General features: G+C 41.0%; 1 protein-coding gene across 1 annotated transcript in view; it reads left to right on the top strand.

Annotated features, from left to right (window-relative positions):
* LOC123759266 (probable glutamate receptor) overlaps positions 1–25,606 on the top strand; it is a 223,400-nt gene that overhangs the window by 60,114 nt on the left and 137,680 nt on the right. The window contains exons 6-8 of the mRNA XM_069334761.1: positions 1,630–1,758; positions 2,920–3,078; positions 24,678–24,768. Of these exons, the coding sequence (XP_069190862.1) occupies positions 1,630–1,758; positions 2,920–3,078; positions 24,678–24,768 (379 nt within the window). The remainder of the gene's footprint in view (positions 1–1,629; positions 1,759–2,919; positions 3,079–24,677; positions 24,769–25,606) is intronic.

The following is a 25,606-nucleotide window of genomic DNA, read 5'->3' as shown; positions in this document are numbered from 1 at the left end:
CCACCATCAACACGGACCACACCACCCTACACCTCCTGCAGCACGCCCACTTCTCATCTCAACGTCTTCTACTATGGGCTTGATAACTGCAGAAATTCAACCTGGAGACACGCTATACCAAGATTCCGACAACATCTTAGCCCATGATCTCTCCAGAGTTTATGAAGTAGAAGCGACTCCATCTCATAACGACGTACTTCTTCCAGAACCGCAGGCTTCGGGGGAGAGTTGTGACGATAATCTCCTTCAAGAGATTGAGCCTGCTCTTCCCTCCACAAATACGTCGATCCATCTATATAAAACTACTATGGAAGAAATGTCCAACAACGACAACAACACCAGCAAGGTTTGCCAGAGCGCAAAACGTATGCAGCCAAGTACACCTGCTCAGACTCAAACCGCCAAACTACCCGTCTTGCTGCCGGCTCCTCGCTGATTGGTCGCCGGTCTGGCTGCAACTGCACTCGCCCACCATACTACTTGATGTCTGGGGCCGCCACGACCTCAGTCCTCAGAGTATTCAGTGCTTTCACACAGTTAACACTTCTCCCTGCTAGACGTAAGCTTTGGCGTACGTGTACTAAGAGAGGTGATAGCTTAAAGCCAATACTCCCGCACCTCTCATTTACTTGTATATTGCACTTCTTGTTATTTTGCTCACTTGTCTTAACGTAACTTTTCATTGTGTCATTTAATTATTCTTATTATTTTCATTGATTTTATTATACAAGATTGTTTGTCCATTTTATTCATGTTTTGTTTATTTAACGTAATTAAAATTCCATTGTTAAAATTTACTTGTGTTTTGTGTGTCTTCTCCTTACCTTACCACAGACGAAGTTCCAGATTTTCTATTTTTTTTTTTATACTATGTGACGAGGCCATACCCCTAGCTTTGAACAGCCGAACACCAACGCGTTACCGTCACATATTATATATATATATATATATATATATATATATATATATATATATATATATATATATACATATATACATATATACATATATATATACATATATATATATACATATATATATATATATATATATATATATATATATATATATATATATATATAAATAGATATATATATATATATGTATATGTATATATATATATATATATATATATATATATATATATATATATATATATATATATATATTTACACATATATATATATATATATATATATATACATATATACATATATATATACATATATATATATATATATATATATATATATATATATATATATATATATATATATATATATATATATATATATATATATATATATATATATATATATATGTGTGTGTGTGTTTAAAATCACGAAAATTAACACGTGATGTAAAATGTGAGTATCAGACAATGAAGGGAGAATTGAAACAGGAATTTCATTAAGTACTTTCGTATATAATAATACATCTTCAGAAGGGCCAAAATTGTAACACATCACAATGTGTTACATTTCATTATTTCAAGGGTAAGTTAGACATATATGAATAAGATTGGCCCGGAAATAAATAGGTGCTTCCTCGTATGGGCCAATAGGTCTTCTGCAGTTACCTACATTCTTATGTTCTTAAGAGAATTTTCCAGTTATTATCATCATACAGGTGCGGGGTGTACCTGCAGGTGCCGTACAGTCCCCTGGGCGCCCAGGCGCTGAAGGTGGCCTCCTGGACGCCCCAGCGAGGCCTCGCTCTCACCTCCAGCCTCCCGCTCTTCCCAGACAAGTTCTCAAGGTGAGCCCCATAACTGAAGCCTTCTCGGTAAGATAAGATAATGTTTATTCAGGAAAAAGTACATACATTCAAAATGACTTACAGTCATAATGTTGGATTTCTAGACAGAGCAAGTGCATACTATGCCTAAAGCCATTAATATGCACAGCGTTCCGGGCACCTAAAGCCAAGGGTATTGGCATCAATAGGTCAATAGGTTTGATGCCAATGGTATTGGCATCAATAGGTCAATAGGTTTGATGCCAAGGGTAACGGCATCAATAGGTTTGATGCCAAGGGTATTTGGCATCAATAGGTTTATCGGGTTGCTTGGGAACGTGATTTTTTCCTTAGGCAAAAAGTTGTATTTTTTATGTCGAGTTAATTTTGTATTTTTCAAGTCGATAGGTGTTTGTATTTCTAGCTTTTTTAACTTAAACTTATATCTTAAGAAGTAGCATATGAAAATACAAGTGATAACAAACGATAATGCTCTGTCAAGAGACAACTTATGAGAAAAAATCAAATTTTCAACACTGACACAATTTAGATTTTAAATAATTAAAAAAAAATATAGACTTTAACTGTGCTTATTATAATACAATCAGTATTATAAAAATTTGTAAAAATTATTAGAATAATAACAATTATTGGCAAGGTGCAAGAAATTGTTGCAATATTTTTCTAGAATATCATAAGACAAACTATTAATGTAAATTCATATTCATGATGCAATATCCTTTCTTCAGATTGATAACTTTTATAGAAAGCGATGAAACATCTTAGCTCTGAAAGTAAACAAATTGCTTAACCAAACTTCTACTAATTTTGCTAAATATTATACAGCTGAGTAATATGATTCATGGGTGTTATAACAGCCACATTGTAATCAAAATTTTTAACTAGAACGGATATAAAACAAGTTTTTAAAATTAAAGCAAATATAACAAGATCAAATATACAAAGTAATCTCGTTGAAAGTTTCAGTATTAGATTTGTTCAATATTGCCAAAAATCTTTCTGTAGTTAATATATATTTACTTAATTCATTTAAGGCTGTTTTCTTTATGCAATTTTAACAAGATTAAAAAAAAAAAACAGAAATCCTGCCTTCATGTCGATTCTCGGACAATGATACGATGATGATATTGTCGAGTATAGAACTGCTCCTCTCTCTCCCAGGCTCTCCAATAGGCCCACTTTAGTGGTTATATCAGAACCTTATCTCACTCACGAAGCTGTGATGGTCGACGATCCAAAGTCTCCAGGAGGGAAAAGACTCACCTTCTCCAGTTCTCTAGCCAATGTTCTCCAAGTCTTTGCGGAGGCTACAAATTTTACGTAAGTTGTTTTTCATTATTTTTATATAGATAATTAATTTTATGGAATAAATAATGTAATAAAGACTTTATGATCAGTACTTCCTTAACTTATTAGTATGTGTGGTTGTCCATTAATAGTGTCGAGGAGCCACGAGAGTTTCTCTATGAAGCAATATAAGGGGTATTAAAAGTTTTTTTTGACGAAGATATTGATCGAGAATATTACCGACTTTGCCGTATTTACGGGAGCTGAACTGCAGTTCATGTGGCCGTAACTTTTTCTTCATGCATTCTATGAATATGGTTACGATGTTCAACAAAGTACCTAGCAGGTTAGGCACAGTGCGGATAGGTTCATATCCAAAACTTCAGTTTTCGAAGAAAAATAGATAAAATATTCAACAAAGCTCCAAGACTCTTGCAGGTTAGGCACGGGCATTTACGTTCATATCCAAAAAACATCACTTCTCTGAGTATATGTCGCATCAGAGGTTGGGTCCAGGTTTAGTTGGAATGGGTGAAAATGTGGATAAAATAGGTTTTGGCTGTGCTATGATACACAACATTTAGGCATATTTGGTGGAAATTGTCTCCAATTTGATGGCGAAAGCTTAAATTTCCCCAACTTTAATCAAATCTGCTAGGTCGGCTATGTAGGGTAGGTTGGAATATGTGAAAACTCGGCTAAAATGGTCTTTGGCTGAGCTACATAACAAAACATTTTGGGTATATTGGGTAGAAATTGTCTTAAATTAGGTTGAATTTAGGTGAGTAAGCATAAATTTCACGAACTCTAATCAAATCTAGCTTGGGATATGCTAGGTCAGGTTAGGTAAGGCTGTCTAAGGTAAGATGGAATAGGTGAAAACGTGGGTGAAATGAACTTTGGCTATGCTAAGATGCAAAACATTTGGGTATATTCCGTGGAAATTGGCTTAAATTAGGTTAAATTTAGGTGGGAAAGGTATAAATTTTGCCAACTATAAGCAAATCTGACTTTGGATATGCCAGGAGAGGCTGGGTAGGGTTGTCTAGGGCAGGTTGGAAATAGGTGAAAACTCGGCTAAAATGAGCTTTGGCCGTGCTATGTTCCAAAAACATTTTTGGGTATATTTGGTGGGAATTGTCTTAAATTAGGTCAAATTTATATGGGATAACTTAAATTTCCCCGACTTTAACCAAATCTAGGTTTGGATATGCTAGGATAGGTTAGGTAAGGTTGCGTAGGGTAGGATGGAATAGGAGAAAATGTAGGTAAAAATGGGCTTAGGCAGTGGTGTGATACACAACATTTGGGGGATATTTGGTGGGAATTGCCTTAAATTAGGTCGAATTTATATGGGATAACTTAAATTTCGCCGACTTTAACCAAATCTAGGTTTGGATATGCTAGGATAGGTTAGGTAAGGTTGCGTAGGGTAGGATGGAATAGGAGAAAATGTAGGTAAAAATGGGCTTTGGTGATACTATGATACACAACATTTGGGTATATTTGGTGGAAATTAGGTCATATTTAGGTGGCATAGCATAAATTTCGCCAACTTTAACCAAATCCAGGTTTGGATATGCTAGGTCAGGTTAGATGAGGTCGTGTAGGGAAGGACATATACATATAATATCTGAGGGGGCATGAACTAGCATGTTTATGAAATAGTGTAAATTTTCCTATTTGGGGTTCGAGCTATATGGCCAACTCATGTAATGTATGGATAGAGGTGTTATAGGCTTGTATGTGAGGATATGGGATGCTCATATTTTGTTAGTTTAGCTTTTACTAGGTTGAATTTAGGTAAATTTGTGAAGTATAAGTATATTTTTTTTTATAGATTTTGATGAATTTGGGTTTTGATAGAATGCATTTTTGATAAGATATAGCAAATTTTCTTAAAATTTTCATATAAAATACTGACTTCACCAAACCTAACATAACTAAGGCTAGAATAAATAAGTCTGTTAGATGGTTTGCATAAATATATATGGGTGGCCTGATTGGAGAGGATGTAACAAGGAATGTATTACAAACAATGGACATATGTTAGATGAATAGTTTAGCACTGATAATGTTGAAATATTAATGGAAAATGAATGTGTTAATAATAGCGCTCATCGGATGTCATATGTACCTTTTTAATATGTGAAATTCTGATTTTTGGGGAGTTGGTTAAACTCAGCATATTGTAATTAATGTCCTAAATATACCTAGAAAAATATCTTGCAAATTGTGTATTGTTTGACCCAGTTGGTTGTGTTTGTATTTGTACATATATTGCACAATTAATATACTTGTGTATTGATTGTGTAGATTATATATTTTGCATAAGTTGTATGATTATTGCAATTATGTATTGATTATATTTCTATAAATTGTGTATTGTTTTGTGCAAGTCGTATGTATTAATTGTATATGTATTTGTGGAAATTTTCTAGTTGTGTATTTAATGAATATGTGCTAGTTATGTATTGTTCAGTTGTGTATTGATTTTATTTTTGAGCAAGTTGTGTAAATGTCGCAATTGTATTTGTGTAAATCGTGTATTTATGCTAGTTGTGTATTTTCATATTTGGGGTAGTTATGTATTGTATGTATTTGAGCTAGATATGTATTTGTGCAAGTTGTGTAATAATTATGAAAGATGTGTAATATTTGTGAAAGTTGTTTATTAATTGCGCATGTTGTGTAATTGCATATGGACGAATTGTTTATTTATACCTTTGTGTATTTATTGTCATTGCGCAAGTCGAGAAATTATATAGCAAGTTTTCTTGTATTAATTGTGCAAAGATGTACAATAATTACACAAATTGTGCAATAATTGTACATGTTTTATAATAATTTTTGTACTAATAGTGCACTTATGCAAGTTGTGTTTTTAATTTGTTGACGTGGAACTGGTGCAACTGTATTTTTGTGTGCAAATTGTGTATTTTGTGTAAGCTCTGTGATCTGAAAAAATAGACCTTAGTGGTGTAAGTGTATTTGGTTTATGAGACAATGTATGAGTATTTTGTGAAAATTATATTTGTGGAATTGTGTAATTTTAGTGAAAGCGCATTTTTGATTGTCTAAATGCATAAACATTTTTATATATTTGTACAAATGTCATACTTTCTGTAAATGTTATAATCTGAGTGTACATGCAATATTGTGTAAATGGCATATTTTGGGTGCAACTGGCGTCTTTTGTATGTAAATGTCGTATATTTGTCTATAAATGACATATTTTTGTGTGATGGTATATTTTGAGTGTAAATAATATATTTTGAGCATAAATGACATATTTGGTGTGTAAATGCTGTATTTTCTGTGTATGGCATAAATTACATCTGATTAATGGGGAAATGGTGGTAAAAATAATTAGGCTATTCTCTATGAATATATAGTGTGAAGTATGTGTAGGTATATATGATTGTATTTGCGACTGTTGGTTTAGAAACAAGTTAGCTGATTTGTGTAGCAAAACTAGGATTTTTTATTTTCGAGGTGTAGAAATGATTAGCTTATGAATATAGTGGCTAGCATCCAGCTGAGTTGCTAGATGGATGAATTGAGGTGCGACATTTGGATAGCTATTTGATGGATGTGAGGACAGTTGACTAGCCTATGAACACAGCTACTAATCCGCTGTGCTACCAGATGTGTGGTGGCTACTTGTGGATTATAGTAGAATATCTAGCTATAGGGTTTCATAATTGCTGTTGTGTATAAAACTAGAATGATAGCTATTTATTAAAACTATTATTGTACACTAATACTTTAAGTGGGTTCCCTTGGTTGCTTTAAGCATAGGGTGGACATGAATATGAATGAGATTGGGTGGAAATATATAGGAGCTGCCTCGTATGGGCCAATAGGACTTTTGCAGTTACCTTTATTCTTATGTTCAGATCACCTGCTATGCTGCCAGATGTACGATTCTACAAAAAATTGTGGTACGACATTTGGGTTGCTGTTATACTTTTGCACTTATCACCGAATAATAATTACAGTTGTGGATAATTAAAATGTATTTTCATAAACAAGGTCAACTTACCTGTCATGATGCCAGACGTACGATTCTGCTCAAATTGCGGTACGACATTTGGTTTGCTATTCTAGTTTTGAACTTATCACTGAATAATGATTACAGTTGGGAATGACTTAAATGTATATTCTTAAACCTCTGATTAGGTTAGGTGGGGATGGTTAGTCTAGTCATTTTTTGATTATTAATAACATCAAATACAGTACATATACAGGTAGGAAGCTAAAGGCCGCATTGGCCATCTAGTGACATCATACATAGTTGACCAGTCAGGTGCTGTAATACCTTGACACCTATATGCTAATGGCCAGCAATACCTTATCCCTATACCTGAGGTCGCTTTTCACGATGTCACTAAACAACAACAATAACTGGTCTGTAGAATGTATTTGTTTGATAAATATAATAAGTTAGGTTAGGTTAGGATGGTTTGATAGGGTTTATGAATAACAGAAAATATAAGCAATGAGCGAAAATACGAGCTATTGTAGCTGAATATCAACTCTGATGAAGCACAGAGTACAGTTGAGGTATTAAGCCAGATTAAGAGTTCACACTTATGTGTGTACCTCCTGGGATCCGCATTTAGCGCGCCTCGCGCCGCAGAAGGCCTTATTTTAAAACATGAGAGGCTTGCTTTTACTGAATGAGTTTTTTTTATTTGTTATATGCAACAGCAAGGTGTGGGAGGTATGTTTTGAGCGTGTGTGAGGTTAAGGACAATATTGGTTACTACTGAAAACGCATTGAAATCACAAATGCCCAGGCCTCTATTTTTTAATATAAACGACTGATAGCATTTTTTTCATATTATTTTTTGCCCTATGCATAATAAACGATCCTTCAAGAAAGATTGTCAAAGCTCAAATTACATTCTCTAGAACGACGACGAAGAAGAAATAGGGGTGACATGATAGAGGTGCGACTGAATGGTCATAGTAAAGGGGAATATTAATAACCTATTAAATGTATCAATATGAAACAGAATAGGCATGAATTGGATAAGTTTTATATTTAGGAAAAAGACCTGGGTAAATACAGGCAGCAGAGGACGAACTTGAAAATACACACATAACTTCTTGCAGTGCTGAAGTTATGTTCTTCCCTCACATACATGATCCTCTTTGATAAATGTAATGGGCGATGGTTGGAAGTAAATATGAAATTAAAAATAGACTAGGGATGATGGTATTTTACATTAGGTTTCAAGGTCACTGTTGTATCTCAAAACACACGACTCATAGACCGGCTTTTTAATCCCCTTGAACATGCTGGTGCAGGAACACTGAGCGGCTAGCTGGTGACGTCATTGACCATTAGCAATGTCTGTGCAGGGTCACTGAGCCAACGAAATTTGGGGATGACTGGAGGAGGCCGTTTAATCCCCTTGAGAGAAAATGGCAGGGACCATAGAGCGACTTGTAGAAAACCCAGGGTGCGTAGAACGGCCCCTGAAAAACCAAAACGGACGGTCTAAAAGTTGAAAATAGCCCTGCGACGTAGAGCGGCAGTCGGAAAAAAACAAAACGACCGGTCTAAAAGTTGAAAATAACTCTACGACGTAGAGCGGCAGTCGAAAAAAAAAATTGCAGGTCTAAAAGTTGAAAATAACCCTGACTCCATAGAGCGGCAGTCGAAAAAAAAACAAAATTGCCGGTCTAAAAGTTGAAAATAACCCTGACTCCATAGAGCGGCAGTCGAAAAAAAAAAAATTGCCGGTCTAAAAGTTGAAAATAACCCTGACTCCATAGAGCGGCAGTTGAAAAAAACAAAATTGCCGGTCTAAAAGTTGTAAATACCCCTGACTCCATAGAGCGGCAGTCGAAAAAAACAAAATTGCCGCTCTATGGCGTCATTTCCACTACTCGCATAAGGGGACACAGGTGGAAGCTGAGTACTCAAATGAGCCACAGAGAGATTAGAAAGAACTTTTTCAATGTCAGAGTAGTTAGTAAATGGAATGCACTAGAAAGTAATGTGGTGGAGGCTGACTCCATACACAGTTCCAAATGTAGATATGATAGAGCTCGAGAAGCTCGGGAATCTGTACACAAGTAGATTGACGGTTTAGAGGCAGGACCTAGGAGCCATATCTCAATCCCCAGAGCACAACTAGGCTACCTACCTACCTTGAGGTGCTTCCGGGGCTTAGTGTCCCCGCGGCCCGGTCGTCGACCAGGCCTCCTGGACCGAGTACACACACGGCCTGGCTGCTCGTGACCTCACCGCCACCTAAGTCGGAAGTGACCAATCACGCGCTGATAGTGTGCAAGGGAGATACAGTGTGTAGTGAAGGCATACTGAAATCTGAGAAGTGAACTGCCAATACTGGGAATTGGGAATGAAGAAATTGGAAGCTCAAGACTTTGAAGACGACGTACAGGGAAATATGACCTATTGTGCTGGCAGGAAGGTAAGGTAATTGGCACGCTTGCTTCTTAAGGTAGTTTGTCTGTGACTGACACAGGAAGAGGAGCAGCATGGAGGAACTCACTATGGATGGGGTACAGTGACTGACACAGGAAGAGGAGCAGCATGGAGGAACTCACTATGGATGGGGTACAGTGACTGACACAGGAAGAGGAGCAGCATGGAGGAACTCACTATGGATGGGGTAGATAGGATTTTAGAGAGACATTTTGGGGAATGGGAAGAGAAGGGTAACCTTTGGATTGAGGAGATAATCTTGGAACAGAATGACCAAACATAAGCAGTGGATAGAGGGACATTTAAAGCGGAAGTTAGGAAGATTGAAACAGGGGATGCCGGGGGTGGGTCAGCAATTGAGAGATTGGAGAGAATACTAACTAACTTGGAATCAGACATAGCCGGGGAGGGAGACATAATCCTGGACACTGGAGCAGAGGTAGGATTAACCACCGTGGTAGTGAGCAAGCTGGGGGAGAGATGAGGATGTGAGACTGCAACAACTAGTGGAAAAATTAGAAAGAATACAAAAGATCTCCTAAATATGTGAAAATGAAGGGAACAATATGATAATTAGAAACAATGAAGATAAAGCAAGGAGGCGCAGTTAATCATGAGACATTGATTCAGAGTAATGAGAGATGATGACAAGGAACTACAGAAGAAACGGACAATAGTAATACAGGAACTCATCAAGGAACGCATACCTTCAAAACACAGGAGGGTACAGTTTGAAAGTCTAGAGCTGGAAGAGGTCATGAGATTTATGAATGCTGCCATCGATCACCGACGTTGTGATATAACACCGCATTGGGCCATAAGCCCTGGGGTATGAATCGTCCCGTGAGAGAATGAGAAACTAGCGAGGGTGATTATCAACAAATACCCTCACATTCTGGACCCATAATTCGTCCTCGAAGACCAACGATTTGTGTGGGCCAAGCGTCACCTTATTAAAGGTGAAGCCTGGAATCATGTGGTGGCTCTAGTGAGAGGTGAAGTCCCCGAAAGAGTGTTCATCACCGGGGCTGGCTACAGTCATGTGGCAAAGTATGTGGAAGAGCCAATATGCTTGAAATACTGCCGATGGGGACAAATCTTGGAGCTGACAGATGATCCACGATGACGTTTCTGCGGAGTCTCACCTCTCTAATGTGTGTAGAAACAAACTTCAACTGGGTGAGAAAATAGTCCCCCGATGCTGCAACTGTGTAGGTGTTCACAACGCCAGCTGGGCTGTGTGTTTAGCAGGAGGCCGAGCATGGATGTTCCCCGGCAAGAAAATATTACACATCAGGCAAGAGCTCTTACTCAGACACCGGGAGAACCGCAAAAACATCAACACCAAACAGCGCCAGTGAAGCGGACGAATGCATGGGTAAAGGAGTCATCATTAATTCATCTGGCTCCAGCAACAGTGGAGCTTGACGAAATAAGTGTTCAAGTGGCTGGGCACCCTTCCTACTCCCCGTCCCATCCCAAATCCTTATCATGACCCCTTCCAAGTGCTATATAGTCGTAAGGGCTGATAATTTTCCCCTCTGATAATACCTTCGTCAGGCTCCATCAACAGGCAGCTACACCGGCACTCAGGACTCCGGCAAAGACAGTTTAACGGTGAGAGAAGTGATTACTGTGACTCAGAAAGATGGCCATAATGGTATTATCAAGGATTTGTGGGCCGAAATAAGGAAAGTTGGTAAGTTTCTACGAAATCTTGGGCAAATAATTGAGTTCATTGAGGCAAAAATTAAACATTCAAGGTAATGGTAAAGGAAAGTAACAAAAGAGTAGTGAAGGAAACTCAGGAGATAGTGGTTGAGGACAATAATGTAACAATGAGTAATGAATGAAGGAAAGTGAAGTGTGTGTAAGCGATTGTTGTCTTAGTGAAAGGAACAACTCTATAATTAAAAATAAAATAAAGGAATCAGTGGGGCCAATAATGGACATCAAGGGGCCTGAAATGTAATGGTGAGTTTACCCGTGAAATTGGGAGGAGGTGGGATATATTATTCAAGGTATGGCCATCATTTAGTGAAAATCTTGGGAATGATTTAGAAAGTTAATTATTTAAAAATGGATAATCCTAGACTGAAAATGTTCTCATGGAATGTTAATGGTTTAGGAAAAATAGTAAAGAAATGTTCATTGTTATGTGATGGGAAATTATATTGATGTTGTAGCCCTCCAGGAGACAGGGAATAGGAATGAAGGATTATTGAAATTAAGTGGCTATAAAAGGTTTCACCTCTTCGCCGCAAGTAACATCAGAGGGACGTCGATTTATGTTAAGAACTCCATACCAGCAGAGTTAGTAGAACCGCCGTCAAAAACCAAAGGTATAGAGAGTGTCTGTGTTAAATTATCATTAAGGGAAGGGAAATTTATTGTAGTTAATTTGTATGTATCCAGGAACTTCTTCGACGCTCACTATCTACCTGACTGCATATATACTAATACTTCACTGGTCATTGGGGACCTTAATGCTCGGCACACAAGCCTTGGGACAGTGGGTAGTATTAATACTAATGGGGTCAAGTGGTTACAGTTTCTACAAGATCATCCAGATACCTGTCTCTTGGGAAATAATAAACCAACTCACATCAGGGGAGGACGCCTTGACAATGCTGCATTATAATTAAACTCACAAGGGATTATGGGGGAAGACTCGGGTTGTTCGGGAACTACTTAGTCACCACTTTGCCTTACATGTTGAATTGCCACTGAGGAAAACAAATCCACTCCAAGAGGAAAATATTAAATATTATTAAAGAGAAGAAAAAACAATTTTATTCAAAATATGGAAGACTGGTTATCAACAATACACACCTCTCTGTGTTGACAGCTTTGACGAGGTCAAGAATATAGAGAAATTAGTACAGAGGAAGAGTAACAGGGGCAGGGGAAGCTAGACACATGGGCCTAAGAAATGTAACTATTCCAATGATCAGCATGTCAAGGGGTGGGAGAGAAAACTGCAGAGTGCACAACATAAATGATTAAAATGGAATGAGGGATGACGAGAAAAATACAACATTGAAAGTGGGCAGGGAATGCAGTCAGGTAAGGAAGGAGGCACAGGGAAGATACTGGTAAGAGTTTACTCAGACATTGGTAATAACAAGAACATTTAAGACATATGGAGATAAATAAACAAAATCAGGGGTTGTAAGACCAAATTCATAACTCACCCAGATTCAGAAAAGGTTGCTAATGAGTGAGTAGACAAATGGGCTTGTGCTGCTAGTATGGAGTCCTTATCTGAAGACACGAGACAATCCATTGATTCACATGTGAAAATATTAGAAATGGAGTAACTTTATGTACTTTAAATACAGGATCAGTAACATGCACTGAGATAACTTATGATGATCTACTGGATGCTATAAAAACTGGCAGATCTACTGCACCGGGGAAGGATGGAGTAACGTATGACATTCTTAATTCTTTAGCCGGTATGGAACCTAGTCCCTTACTTGATTTGTTTAACATGAGTTATAGGGAAGAAAAGTTACCAATAAAATGGAAAGAGTCTGTCATCATTTCTATACTCCAGTCAAACGGAAGCTACAGGCCTGTATCCTTAACATTCTGCATTTGTAAAATGATAGAATGGATCTTGTTAAATAGGCTACTCAACCTTGTAGATATATCCAATAACCTCTTCGGTTTTATCAAGGGCAAAAGTACTGCAGACTGTCACATAAAGAGTTTGTCTAATGTGGATGCCAATTTTAGAGTTTCTGTTGATCTACAAGGATCAGTTGATAAAACTAATGGGGAAGTAATCTTATACGAATTAGCAATCTGGGAATACCTGGGAGATTGCTACATTGGATACGAGATGATCTACAAGGGAGAAAATGTCAGGTATACTTCCAAGGATACATGTCTGAGGAAAGGAGGTGTCAGTTAGGTACCTCCCAAAGGGGAGTTTCAAGCCCTACCTTATTCAATGTATTAATAAACGACAATCATAAATGCTGATGCCATTCTTATACAAGGAACTTCTGGTAAGACAATTCAAATGGCCCTTAACAAACTTGGTAAAACCTTTCGCAAGTTAGGCTTAGTTATAAATGCTGACAAAACCAAATATGATTATAGGAAACGAAGATATATAGCACTTACTCTAAATGGTGTGGAACTGAGCCGTGCTCAGAAGTACAAGTATCTGGGCATGTATGTTGGATACACATGTGAGAGTAAAACTGCTAAAATAAATCATATCAGCACCTTGTGTAAAGCCCGTCTGCATCCTCCAAAGGTGCTAGCATTTTCTGGTAAAGGTGTTGGGGTACCTATCTTGTAGACATCATACATAAGTAATGTTCGGTCCCTGATAGACTACGCAGCACCCGTTTTGTCTTAAACTGGGCAAGGCAGATTTTCAAAACTACAGTTGATACAGAACAAGGCTATTAGGATTATTCTTGGATGTCAAAGAAATGCAATGATTGAAATAATGTGAATGGAGTTAAACATGCAGAGTGTGTATGATAGAGTCCGTGACATTCGCACTCGAGTATCTATTCGCTTCATGAGAAGAGGGGGGATAAGCTGTTTCTGAGCGTTCAGACCTGCTTGAGTGACGTACACACTTCTGGGAAACTGAGAGAGACATGCTACATGAGGGGAATTAGCTCATGACCTCAGGGAATACGATGTATTTGACTGCTACAAACACTCTCGACAGTGTACTAGGTCTGCACCCTGGAAAGTACAGAAAATAGAAATCGAAATTGTACCCAGAGAAAGATTAAAAGAAGTGAAAAAAGTGAAAAATGAAGAAGTGAAAAAGATTCAGCATGAATTGGGATAATTACGGTGTGTGTGTATGGAAACATAATATCTGGGTTTCTAAGAGCCAATAGTTTACATGAATATAGTCATGGGTAAATGATGGTAAATTTGCAGTCTCCGTGGTGTAGTCGTAAGACACTCGCCTGGCGTTCCGCGAGCGCTATGTCATGGGTTCGTATCCTGGCCGGGGAGGATTTAATGGGTGCAATTCCTTAACTGTAGCCTCTGTTTAACGCAACAGTAAAATGTGTACTTGGATGAAAAAACGATTCTTCGCGGCAGGGGATCGTATTCCAGGGACCGTAGGATTAAGGACTTGCCCGAAACGCTACGCGTACCAGTGGCTGTACAAGAATGTAACAACTCTTGTATATATCTCAAAAAAAAAAAATGGAAGATGGCAGGTGTTACGGAGCCCCTTCTATTTCTCTCCAAATCCGGCTTCAAGAGTCATATCAGCTTCCCTTGCTGATTCTCTGATATGCAGGGAGTCTGTTGGTATATGTGGCGACCAGATCGGCCGCCATATAAGGAAGAAAGTTGCATATCTAAGTTTGTAGGTAAAGGGAAAAGTGGCGCCCTTGATACAAACAAAATAGCACCCCTTTCTGCAGATTCGTCATTTTTTGAACGACGCCAGCCAGCCGCGGATTGGCTGGCTTACGTCAAGTGCCACGGGCGACCAATCAGAGGCCGCCGAGACGTCACCGAGTGCCCCTGGCGGCGCCGGCGGAGGTAACGTCAGAGTTGACCTGACAGTGAGAGTGGAGGGGCGTTCCTCAGTCAGCTCTCGAGTATTGGAGACTCTGGGAGTCTTACTCAGTGAATTATAGCCAGCCATTGCAGCCCACCATTGTTATTGGAGACCCTGTGTTTCTGGGAAGCAAAAAGAAATCAAGTTTATTGAGCAGAGAAGGGCCAAAACTTGGAAAATCGGTCGGCGACAACGCTGGAGGGCGCTGCCTGACGCTGAGGGTCTGGATAATGAGGGGGACAGGCCTGGATGTGGCTGGATCACATTCACTGAGGAAATTGGATGGACGACACCGTTCTCAAGATGAGAAACTTCGCCTTGTGGAAGGAACGAGTGCGTGTGTATACAGTGATTAGCTCAGTGCCACCTGGTTGAACCAGGATTGGTATATCTGAATCTCTGGGAGCGGTTCGGGGACGACGCGACGGCTTCATGACACCTTAGAACTTGTGGCAAGTTCCTGGATCGTCCAGGACCGACTCAGGAAGCGTGAGAACCTCATGCCATCGAGGGACACGCGTCGTGAGCCAGGAATGTAAAGGTAGATAAATTTCCCTCCCATTACCCCTTTGTTGAGTAGGCCAGATAAGTCACGATCTTTATATACTTATATTTCAGTACAAAATTGATATATTAGTAGTAGGATAGGCTGCAGGGCAGCTTTCGTCCAGGACTGTTGAAGAGGACAGCGTATGTGGACAAGGCGGCCGTTGAGAGGGGTGGTGGCCGACGTTGACGAAGTGGCCCCCTCTGTGAGAGGGTGTGAGACCCCCCCCCCTTTAAATCCGCCCAGCTGATGGAGTTGCAGGAGGTCTGGAGAGAAGAGTTGCAGATGATCTCCAGATTATATATTATGAACATTCCTATATCATTATTACTTGTGTATGTGATCATGTAGCTTATGTCAGTAAATATCACATATTTTAACAGTGTGTCTAAGTGCACCTCCATAATGATCTCTATGAGCATACACGAGGGATATCATAGTCCCACCTAGTGAACATTACGTTTTCTTTAGAAATTCTTAGTGGCTGGAGAGTGGTAAAGAAGCAATGACTATTATAAAAGAGTACCTTGGGCTAGTGGTCCTGTGTCAGTGCTGTATAAGTAGCAACACTTTGGCAACAGGCTATATAGTGTATACCCACTGAACTGCTATGCTGGGGTGCAGAAATATCAACCCAGCTGGCAACCTTGTTAAGTGAGATACAGAAGGCAGGCAGGAAAGGAATTTTTGCAACTTTTTGTCTGGCAGGCAAGAACCAAAGCCTGAGTCTTCCTTCACTCATCCGTGGGTCTAGGCCGGGTATGCTAATAGCAGTTTCCCCGTGGTTGACTGAAGGGGCTCCCAGGGAAAACTGGGAAACTGGGATTCCAGGGTGAATCAGTGGTACCTCTGTGGTGGGAGCAAAGACCTGCGGTGGTGGGTACTACTGGTCCTCTTCTGTAGGACCAAGTGACTCTGGTGAGTCACGTATATTGGAGAGACTGAGTACTCTGACTCCCGAGCCACTAGCAGCCCCCTTGCTAGCTGAGCCCCAGTTCACCTTTCCGTGACGCAGGGCAGGGTGTGGTGTCCTAGGAAGGGAATATACTGAGTTTGGAACTGTGGACAGGAAAATTGTACTTCGTCTTAGTAATTACATATCATCTACAAAAGCTGAACAGCGGGTCATTCTGGCTAGTTTGGAGGAAGTGTGTCAATATGAAAAAGATGTTTCTGTATTTGTCGATAGCCGAGGAGCACTTGATTCATTAAGCAGTCAAAGTCCAGTCTTCATGTCCATAGTTGAGGATTGTAAGAAATGATGAATGAAATACAGTTAAAAGGTCACAATGTGAAATTCATGTGGATTCCATCTGCTGTTGGAATAGTGCTCAACGAGGTGGCGGATGACCTGGCCAAACGTGCCACATCAAAACCGCAAGTTGAAATTGAATTGTTTTTTTACCTGAGGGAAAATGGGTAAGGTTTGTCTGGCACCAGGGTGCCAGGGATACAAGGGCAGGGTGCGTCTGGTGCCACGGTGATGGGTATAGAGAGAAGGGTGTGTCTGGCACCAGGGTGCCGGGGATACAGGGGCAGGGTGCGTCTGGTGCCACGGTGATGGGTATAGAGAGAAGGGTGTGTCTGGCACCAGGGTGCCGGGGATACAGGGGCAGGGTGTGTCTGGTGTCAGGGATAGGGGGTAGGGTTTATCTGGTGCCAGGGATAGTGGGTAGGGTGTGTCTGGTGCCAGGGATAGTGGGTAGGGTGTGTATGGTGCCAGGGATAGTGGGTAGGGTGTGTCTGGTCCCAGGAATAGTGGGCAGGATGTGTCTGGTGTCAGGGATAAGAGGTAGGGTTTATCTGGTGCCAGGGATAGTGGGTAGGGTGTGTCTGGTGCCAGGGATAGTAGGTAGGGTTTATCTGGTGCCAGGGATAGTGGGTAGGGTGTGTCTGGTGCCAGGGATAGTGGGTAGGGTGTGTCTGGTGCCAGGGATAGTGGGTAGGGTGTGTCTGGTGCGAGGGATAGTGTGTAAGGTGTGTCTGGTGCCAGGGATAGTGTGTAGGGTGTGTCTGGGGCCAGGGACAGTGGGTAGGGTGTGTCTGGTGCCAGGGATAGTGGGTAGGGTGTGTCTGGTGCCAGGGATAGTGGGTAGGGTGTGTCTTGTACCAGGGATAGTGGGTAGGGTGTGTCTGGTGCCAGGGATAGTGGGTAGGGTGTGTCTGGTGCTAGGGATAGTGGGTACGGTGTGTCTGGTGCCAGGGATAGTGGGTAGGGTGTGTCTGGTGCGAGGGATAGTGTGTAAGGTGTGTCTGGTGCCAGGGATAGTGTGTAGGGTGTGTCTGGGGCCAGGGACAGTGGGTAGGGTGTGTCTGGTGCCAGGGATAGTGGGTAGGGTGTGTCTGGTGCCAGGGATAGTGGGTAGGGTGTGTCTGGTGCCAGGGATAGTGGGTAGGGTGTGTCTGGTGCCAGGGATAGTGGGTAGGGTGTGGCTGGTGCCAGGGATAGTGAGTCGAGGTCGAGGTCGAGGGAGGGGGAGGACGTACCGTGCGCGCTCCATTAAAATCGTGACATTAACCGGGATTCTTAGGACTACTGCCATGGATTACTGATTACAGACATAACAAAGTGCATAGTTGTAACACGGGGAGGGTTTCTCGTATGATCTTTCCTACCTTTTCCCCCTCTACCCGTATTCTTACTTTTTATTCTCTACAAGGGACTCCAAAACTTTTACTAAAGCCGACTCCATGCCACGTAGTCCTAAGACGATTGACCGACTTAGAATTCTACAACCCGTATGACGTGACATAGGCTTCGAGCAAAACCCTAGAGTCGCCTCCGCCGCCACCACCAGACCAGTAACACTAATCAATGATCGAGGTCTGGATCGATCATGCTAATTAATCAACCTTGGGGCTTGATCCCCCTATAACCGGTATCCTTTAAGATCTTAAGTGTGGAATTAATTAAACGGGAATGATGACTTCCGATTTGGTGTTGGAATCGGCGCCCAATTCAACTCTGCCTCGTGTGGACCACATGACCAGGACAATTTCATATACATATAACAAACACATGGAAATAATAAAAATGCAAATTATTAACTAATTAATTTATTAAAAGAACAACTAAAATCAAAATCTAAAGGTGTTCACTCCCTACTTGACCTGAACGGCAATGAATTGACTATCCCTACAAGAACTCATAAAGCAACTCTACCTTGGGCGTCCAGCTAGATGTTCGTGCTGTCGGGAGGCCGATGATGGTAACGCCACCTGCCCGAGTTGTTTCTCAAACCACACTAATCTCTCCTCTCTCTGATCTTCCCCAGACTAGAGCATTGTATTGTTCCGCATCGCTTACCAAGTTACTTAGCAAGGTTTAAGTTATAACAATTAACCTCTGTTGTACTTAATTGATCCAGACTGGTTGAATTATTTTACTGAAGTTAAATTACACAAGCATCTAACGGCAGAGCTGTTCACGATCCCCAAAATGGTTTTTTGAACTTTGAGAAATAGTGAACATGTCAACTCTGATGACCTATGACCGCCGGTCACTCCGCCTTACAACTTAGATCTGGTTCGTGACGTCACTCATGGTGACTTAACTCAAGTCTCCTAATAATTAGAATACTCTTGGTACTATAACCAGGAATATTATACAATACCATTTTAATACAAAATGAATAAAGGCTAATTTCTCTAAATAAGTGAGAATGGATAACTATAGAATGGTTCATTATACAAAACTATGAACAAAGATGTTCGCCATTATTTACACCGCGAATTCCCTGGGGTCAGGTCCCGGGTCACCACGTGGGTCCAGCTTCCCATTCTCCCTTGTCGATAAACCATTCTGGATAATTCTTGCAACCAGCCTAGTTTGTTACATAGTGACCCGCTGGAAAATTGAAAATAGTCATTAACAATAGAACTTTGTGTTAAATAGAGAATAAACGGGAGACCACGTGTGAGCCAGTGAACGAGGCTTTGTGTACATGCGTGTATTAGGAAAAAAAAAATAGTGAACGGTGATTCGTGGAACAGTGATGTGGAGCGGGTATCACAACAACATATAAGTTGGAAGTGAAGGAAAATCGTGCATAGAATATTATAAATATAGAATACTAGAAATATAGAATAGTGGCAAGAGGCGGCATCAGTGGTTATAAATCGGGTAACTGGAAACTGGTGACATCAACCTGGGACAACAAGAGGTCACCTGTACCGACCGGGGGACCAGCTTCGCTACCCTACGCTAAGTACCTGCCATAAAGTTTGAACAAAATAACATACATAATATTTTAAATATACGGTATACATATAATATTATAAATATTAAACATATAAATATATATATACATATAATTTTATAAAGGGTTAAAAGGGCTGACATCAACAAGTGATCCATACAGTGAATCTCAAATACAACACAATACATCAGACAATGGAGAGGTGTGGCGAGTGTTCGGGAGTATTGGGAAAACGGAATGCAGGCGTAACGTGCTGCATCTGTAACATAAGATTTCACCTGGGCTGTACAGAATTAGCTCCAGGATGCATAAAAAGGGAAGGAATTTACTGGGTTTGCAAAGATGACAGATTAATGTTAGAGAACATAACTAAACTGATGAAAAACATTCCCGAGTCACAGAGATTATCATTCACAGACAGGCTACCAGTGATATATGCGGACTGGGAAAAGTCAACATTGGATAACGACCAAAACTCAGGAACAGATAGTTTAGAGAACCGCAACTGTAATGTGGAGGAAGAGGGTATTGTGGTACAAAATAACAGCAATATTGCAGAGCCAGATAATATAAACGATGAGAGCAACAGTGAGACAGAGTGCATAGATGAAGGGATTAGGACGAAAAACGGAGATGGCTCTAATAAAGAGGTAGACAAGACAGTCACAGATATAAATACCTTGAAAAACGCAAAACCGAAACACATTTGCAAATTGTACGCTAAAGGAATATGCAAATATGGAAAATTAGGAGCAAAATGCCATTTTCTGCATTTTTGAAAATGCAGGAACATGTTGGAGAGGGGTACATGCCGTTTTGGAACAGGGTGTAGATACTTCCACCCTAAATTATGTCAATTTTCAATTAGGGACAAAAAATGCTACAATCTTCAGTGTCCGGAATTCCATGTGAGAGGTACAGAGCGTTATAGACGGGAAGATCAATATGACACTACTGGAAATTTTTTAGAGGAAGGCAGAAACAGAGTAGTAAATATAAGAGAGAGGAACAGTCAGATGGAACCACTACAGGATTACAGAGGGGAACGGAGATACCCACAGGACTGGAATTCAAATTATCAACAAGCACACAGGTACTACACCAGACAACACCCGTCCTACTACCAAAACTGGACGAATCACTTCCAAAACGACACACCCTGGACGCAAACACAGTGGCCTCCTTACCAGAGCCTCAGATATTCACACCAAGTAAGGCTTCCAGCACTTCCACTAACACGATAACATCATTTATATTTGCCAACATCCAGGGTATAAAAACACGCAAATCCAACAAAGTTCACTTTATAGATGGTCTCCTTCATGAGGCAAATGCAGTGTTCGCAGCCCTAACAGAAACCCACACAAAGGACTACCATGATGGTGAAATATGGATCTCAGAGTACATTCTTCTCAGATGTGATAGGAAACACCGGCTTCAGGATGGGGTCAGCCTCTACATCAAAGACACACTCATCTGTACTGAGCTGCTAAACACCTCAAATGATATGGTGGAAGTGCTGATAATCAAAATAGAGATTTTAACTGTAGTTATTGTCCTTGTATATAAGTCACCGGAGGCAAACCCTCAGCAGTTTAAAGACCAACTAATGAAAATAGAACCCTGCTTGGAAAACCTCACAAATCGAGCTCCGAACATCATCCTGCTTGGGGACTTCAACCTACGGCACCTGAAATGGAAGCACCTGGCTAATACAGTAATATCAGAAAGAATACCAGGAAGTAGCCTAAATGAACAGGCACATGCAATTGACCTGCTACGGATGTGCGACAGGTTTGCCTTAAACCAGCAAATAGTAGAACCAACTAGGAAGGAGAACACGCTAGACCTCATTTTCACTAATAATGATGAATTGATCAGGAACATAATGATTACAAATACCTGTTACTCAGATCACAACTTAATTGAAGTTATGACAACCATGGGGAGTAGACCTTCAAAACCAGTACAGATTCCCGGTGGAGGAGATTTCAGCAAATTCAACTTCAATAATAAACAGATAAACTGGGAGCAAATAAACCAGGACTTCACAGAAATAAACTGGGAAGAACAGCTAGAAAATGCAAACCTGAACCAGTGCCTGGAAAAATAAGCTCAGTAGCACTAGAAATATGTTCAAACCGCATACCTCTAAGAAAAAAGAAGAAGAGATGCAGATTGGAACAGGAACGTCGTTTCCTATATAGGCGAAGAAAACGAATCGCGGAACAACTTGAGAGTCGCACCCTATCTCAAGAACGGCGAAGACGGTTAGGTAGAGAAATAGAAACAATTGAACGGAAGCTACAAGAATCATACAAAACCCAGGAGAGGCAAAGATAGCAAAAGGCCATCAGTGAAATAGAGAGAAATCCGAAATATTTTTTCGCCTATGCAAAATCAATATAAAAAACCACATCTAGTATCAGGCCCCTGCGAAAGGGAGATGGAACTTTCACCGATGACAACAAAGAAATGAGCGAGCTAATGAGGAAGCAGTACGACTCTGTTTTCAGCGAGCCATTAAACACACTAAAGATTGATAACCCAAATGAATTTTTCAAGGATACGATACCAACATCAAATCATAAATCAGACGTCGCCCTATCCCCACTGGATTTTGAAGAAGCCATAAACAGTATGCCTATGCACTCTGCACCAGGCCCGGATTCTTGGAACTCCATATTCATAAAGAACTGTAAAAAAAAAACACTATCGCAGGCCCTCCACATTCTGTGGAGACAAAGCCTAGATACTGGCGTTATTCCTGATATACTAAAAACAGCAGAGATAGCACCACTTCATAAAGCAGGAAATAAGGCAGAGGGAAAAAATTACAGGCCGATAGCACTAACATCGCACATCATAAAAATTTTTGAGAGAGTGCTAAGAAGTAAGATCACAAAATACACGGAATCACAGCATCTCCATAACCCTAGACAACATGGTTTCAGAACACGGCGCTCTTGCCTGTCGCAGTTGCTGGACCACTATGATATGGCATTAGATGCTATGGAAGAAAAACAAAACGCTGATGTAATTTACACAGATTTCGCAAAAGCTTTTGATAAATGTGACCATGGTGTTATTGCACATAAAATGCGTTCAAAAGGAATTACCGGAAAAATAGGCAGATGGATCTACAATTTCCTGACCAACAGAATCCAATGTGTAATAGTCAACAAAATAAAATCCAGCCCATCAACCGTGAAGAGCTCAGTCCCCCAGGGTACTGTGCTTGCTCCAGTACTTTTTCTCATCCTCATATCGGACATAGACCAGAACACAACCTATAGCACTGTATCATCCTTTGCAGATGACACTAGGATCTTCATGAGGGTAGGCAACATAGAGGACACGGCGAACCTCCAGTCAGATGTAGATCAGGTCTTTCTATGGGCTACAGAAAATAATATGGTGTTTAACGAAGATAAGTTCCAGCTCATGCGCTATGGAAAAAATGAAAATATAAAAACGGAAACCACGTACAAAACACAGGCAAATCATAACATAGAACGAAAAGGCAATGTAAAGGATCTGGGTGTACTCATGTCGGAAGACCTTACCTTTAAAGAACACAATAAAGTAGCCGTCACAACTGCAAGAAAAATGACAGGTTGGATAACAAGAAATTTTCACACTAGAGATGCTATACCGATGTGATACTTTTCAAATCGCTTGTGCTCTCTAGAGTGGAGTACTGCTGCACAATGACAGCACCTTTCAAAGCTGGAGAAATTGCTGACCTGGAGAGCGTGCAGAGATCCTTTACTGCTAGAATACACTCAGTAAAACATCTAAACTATTGGGACCGACTAAAGAGCCTAAAACTGTACTCCCTTGAGCGCAGGCGGGAGAGGTACATAATAATTTACACGTGTAAAATATTAGAGATGCTGGTCCCAAACCTGCACACAGAAATAACATCACATGAGACCAGAAGACATGGCAGGATGTGCAGAATACCCCCGTTGAAAAACAGAGGTGCAACAGGTACTCTGAGAGAGAACTCTATCAACATCAGAGGCCCGAGACTGTTCAACACGCTTCCACTACACATAAGGGGCATAACTGGCCGACCCCTCACAGTGTTCAAGAGAGAACTGGATAAGCACCTCCAAAGGATACCTGATCAACCAGGCTGTGACTCATACGTCAGGCTGCGAGCAGCCGCGTCCATCAGCCTGGTTGATCAGTCCGGCAACCAGGAGGCCTGGTCGACGACCGGGCCGCGGGGACGCTAAGCCCCGGAAGCACCTCAAGGTAACCTCAAGGTCAAGGTAAGGTAGGGTGTGTCTGGTGCGAGGGATAGTGTGTAGGTTGAGTCTGGTCCCAGGAATAGTGGGTAGGGTGTGTCTGGTGCCAGGGATAGTGGGTAGGGTGAGTCTGGTACCAGAAAATAGTGGGTAGGGTGTGTCTGGTGCTAGGGATAGTGGGTAGGGTGAGTCTGCTACCAGAAAATAGTGGGTAGGGTGTGTCTGGTGCCAGGGATAGTGGGTAGGGTGAGTCTGGTACCAGAAAATAGTGGGTAGGGTGTGTCTGGTGCCAGGGATAGTGGGTAGGGTGAGTCTGGTACCAGAAAATTATGGGTAGGGTGTGTGTGATGGGTAATGTCTCGTTATTGTCCAGTCTCCTGTTGTCGCTGTGTCTGTTGTATTGTTTTAAGTTTGTTTGTCAGGACCTTCATATAATAATTTACAGTTCTCTAGTGTATTCTTTCAATGAAGTTTATTCCTCATGTACATGTAATTATGACATATATGTTTAACAATTGTTCTTGGAATTAATATTTTAAAGTGTGTTATATTTTTATGGGAACGTGCCAACTGAAATAAAATATCAACATCGATTTTGTTTAATAAGGTACACGTGGGTGAGGTCTCCTGATCAACTGTGGGGAAACCAGCTGAGAAATGGGTCGTGGTCTGGCCTGATTGGTGTGGTGTCCAGGGAGGTAGGTTGTGGAACACTATGTTGTGTAGAGAGCAATATGTTGTGTAGAGAGAGAGAGAGAGAGAGAGAGAGAGAGAGAGAGAGAGAGAGAGAGAGAGAGAGAGAGAGAGAGAGAGAGAGAGAGAGTAGAGAGAGAGAGAGAGAGAGAGAGAGAGAGAGAGAGAGAGAGAGAGAGAGAGAGAGAGAGAGAGAGAGAGAGAGAGAGAGAGAGAGAGTAGAGAGAGAGAGAGAGAGAGAGAGAGAGAGAGAGAGAGAGAGAGAGAGAGAGAGAGAGAGAGAGAGAGAGAGAGAGTAAAGAGAGAGAGAGAGAGAGAGAGAGAGAGAGAGAGAGAGAGAGAGAGAGAGAGAGAGAGAGAGAGAGAGAGAGAGAGAGAGAGAGAGAGAGAGAGAGAGAGAGAGAGTAGAGAGAGAGAGAGAGAGAGAGAGAGAGAGAGAGAGAGAGAGAGAGAGAGAGAGAGAGAGAGAGAGAGAGAGAGAGAGAGAGAGAGAGTAGCTAGAGAGAGAGAGAGAGAGAGAGAGGAGAGAGAGAGAGAGAGAGAGAGAGAGAGAGAGAGAGAGAGAGAGAGAGAGAGAGAGAGAGAGAGAGAGAGAGAGAGAGAGAGAGAGAGAGAGAGAGAGAGAGAGAGAGAGAGAGAGAGAGAGAGAGAGAGAGAGAGAGAGAGAGAGAGAGAGAGAGAGAGAGAGAGAGAGAGAGAGAGAGAGAGAGAGAGAGAGAGAGAGAGAGAGAGAGAGAGAGAGAGAGAGAGAGAGAGAGAGAGAGAGAGAGAGAGAGAGAGAGAGAGAGAGAGAGAGTAGCTAGAGAGAGAGAGAGAGAGAGGGAGAGAGAGAGAGCTAGAGAG

Source organism: Procambarus clarkii, chromosome 32 (genome assembly GCF_040958095.1).
Source record: "Procambarus clarkii isolate CNS0578487 chromosome 32, FALCON_Pclarkii_2.0, whole genome shotgun sequence".
NCBI classification, from domain to species: domain Eukaryota; kingdom Metazoa; phylum Arthropoda; class Malacostraca; order Decapoda; family Cambaridae; genus Procambarus; species Procambarus clarkii.
This window is presented reverse-complemented; position numbering and strand designations above follow the sequence as displayed.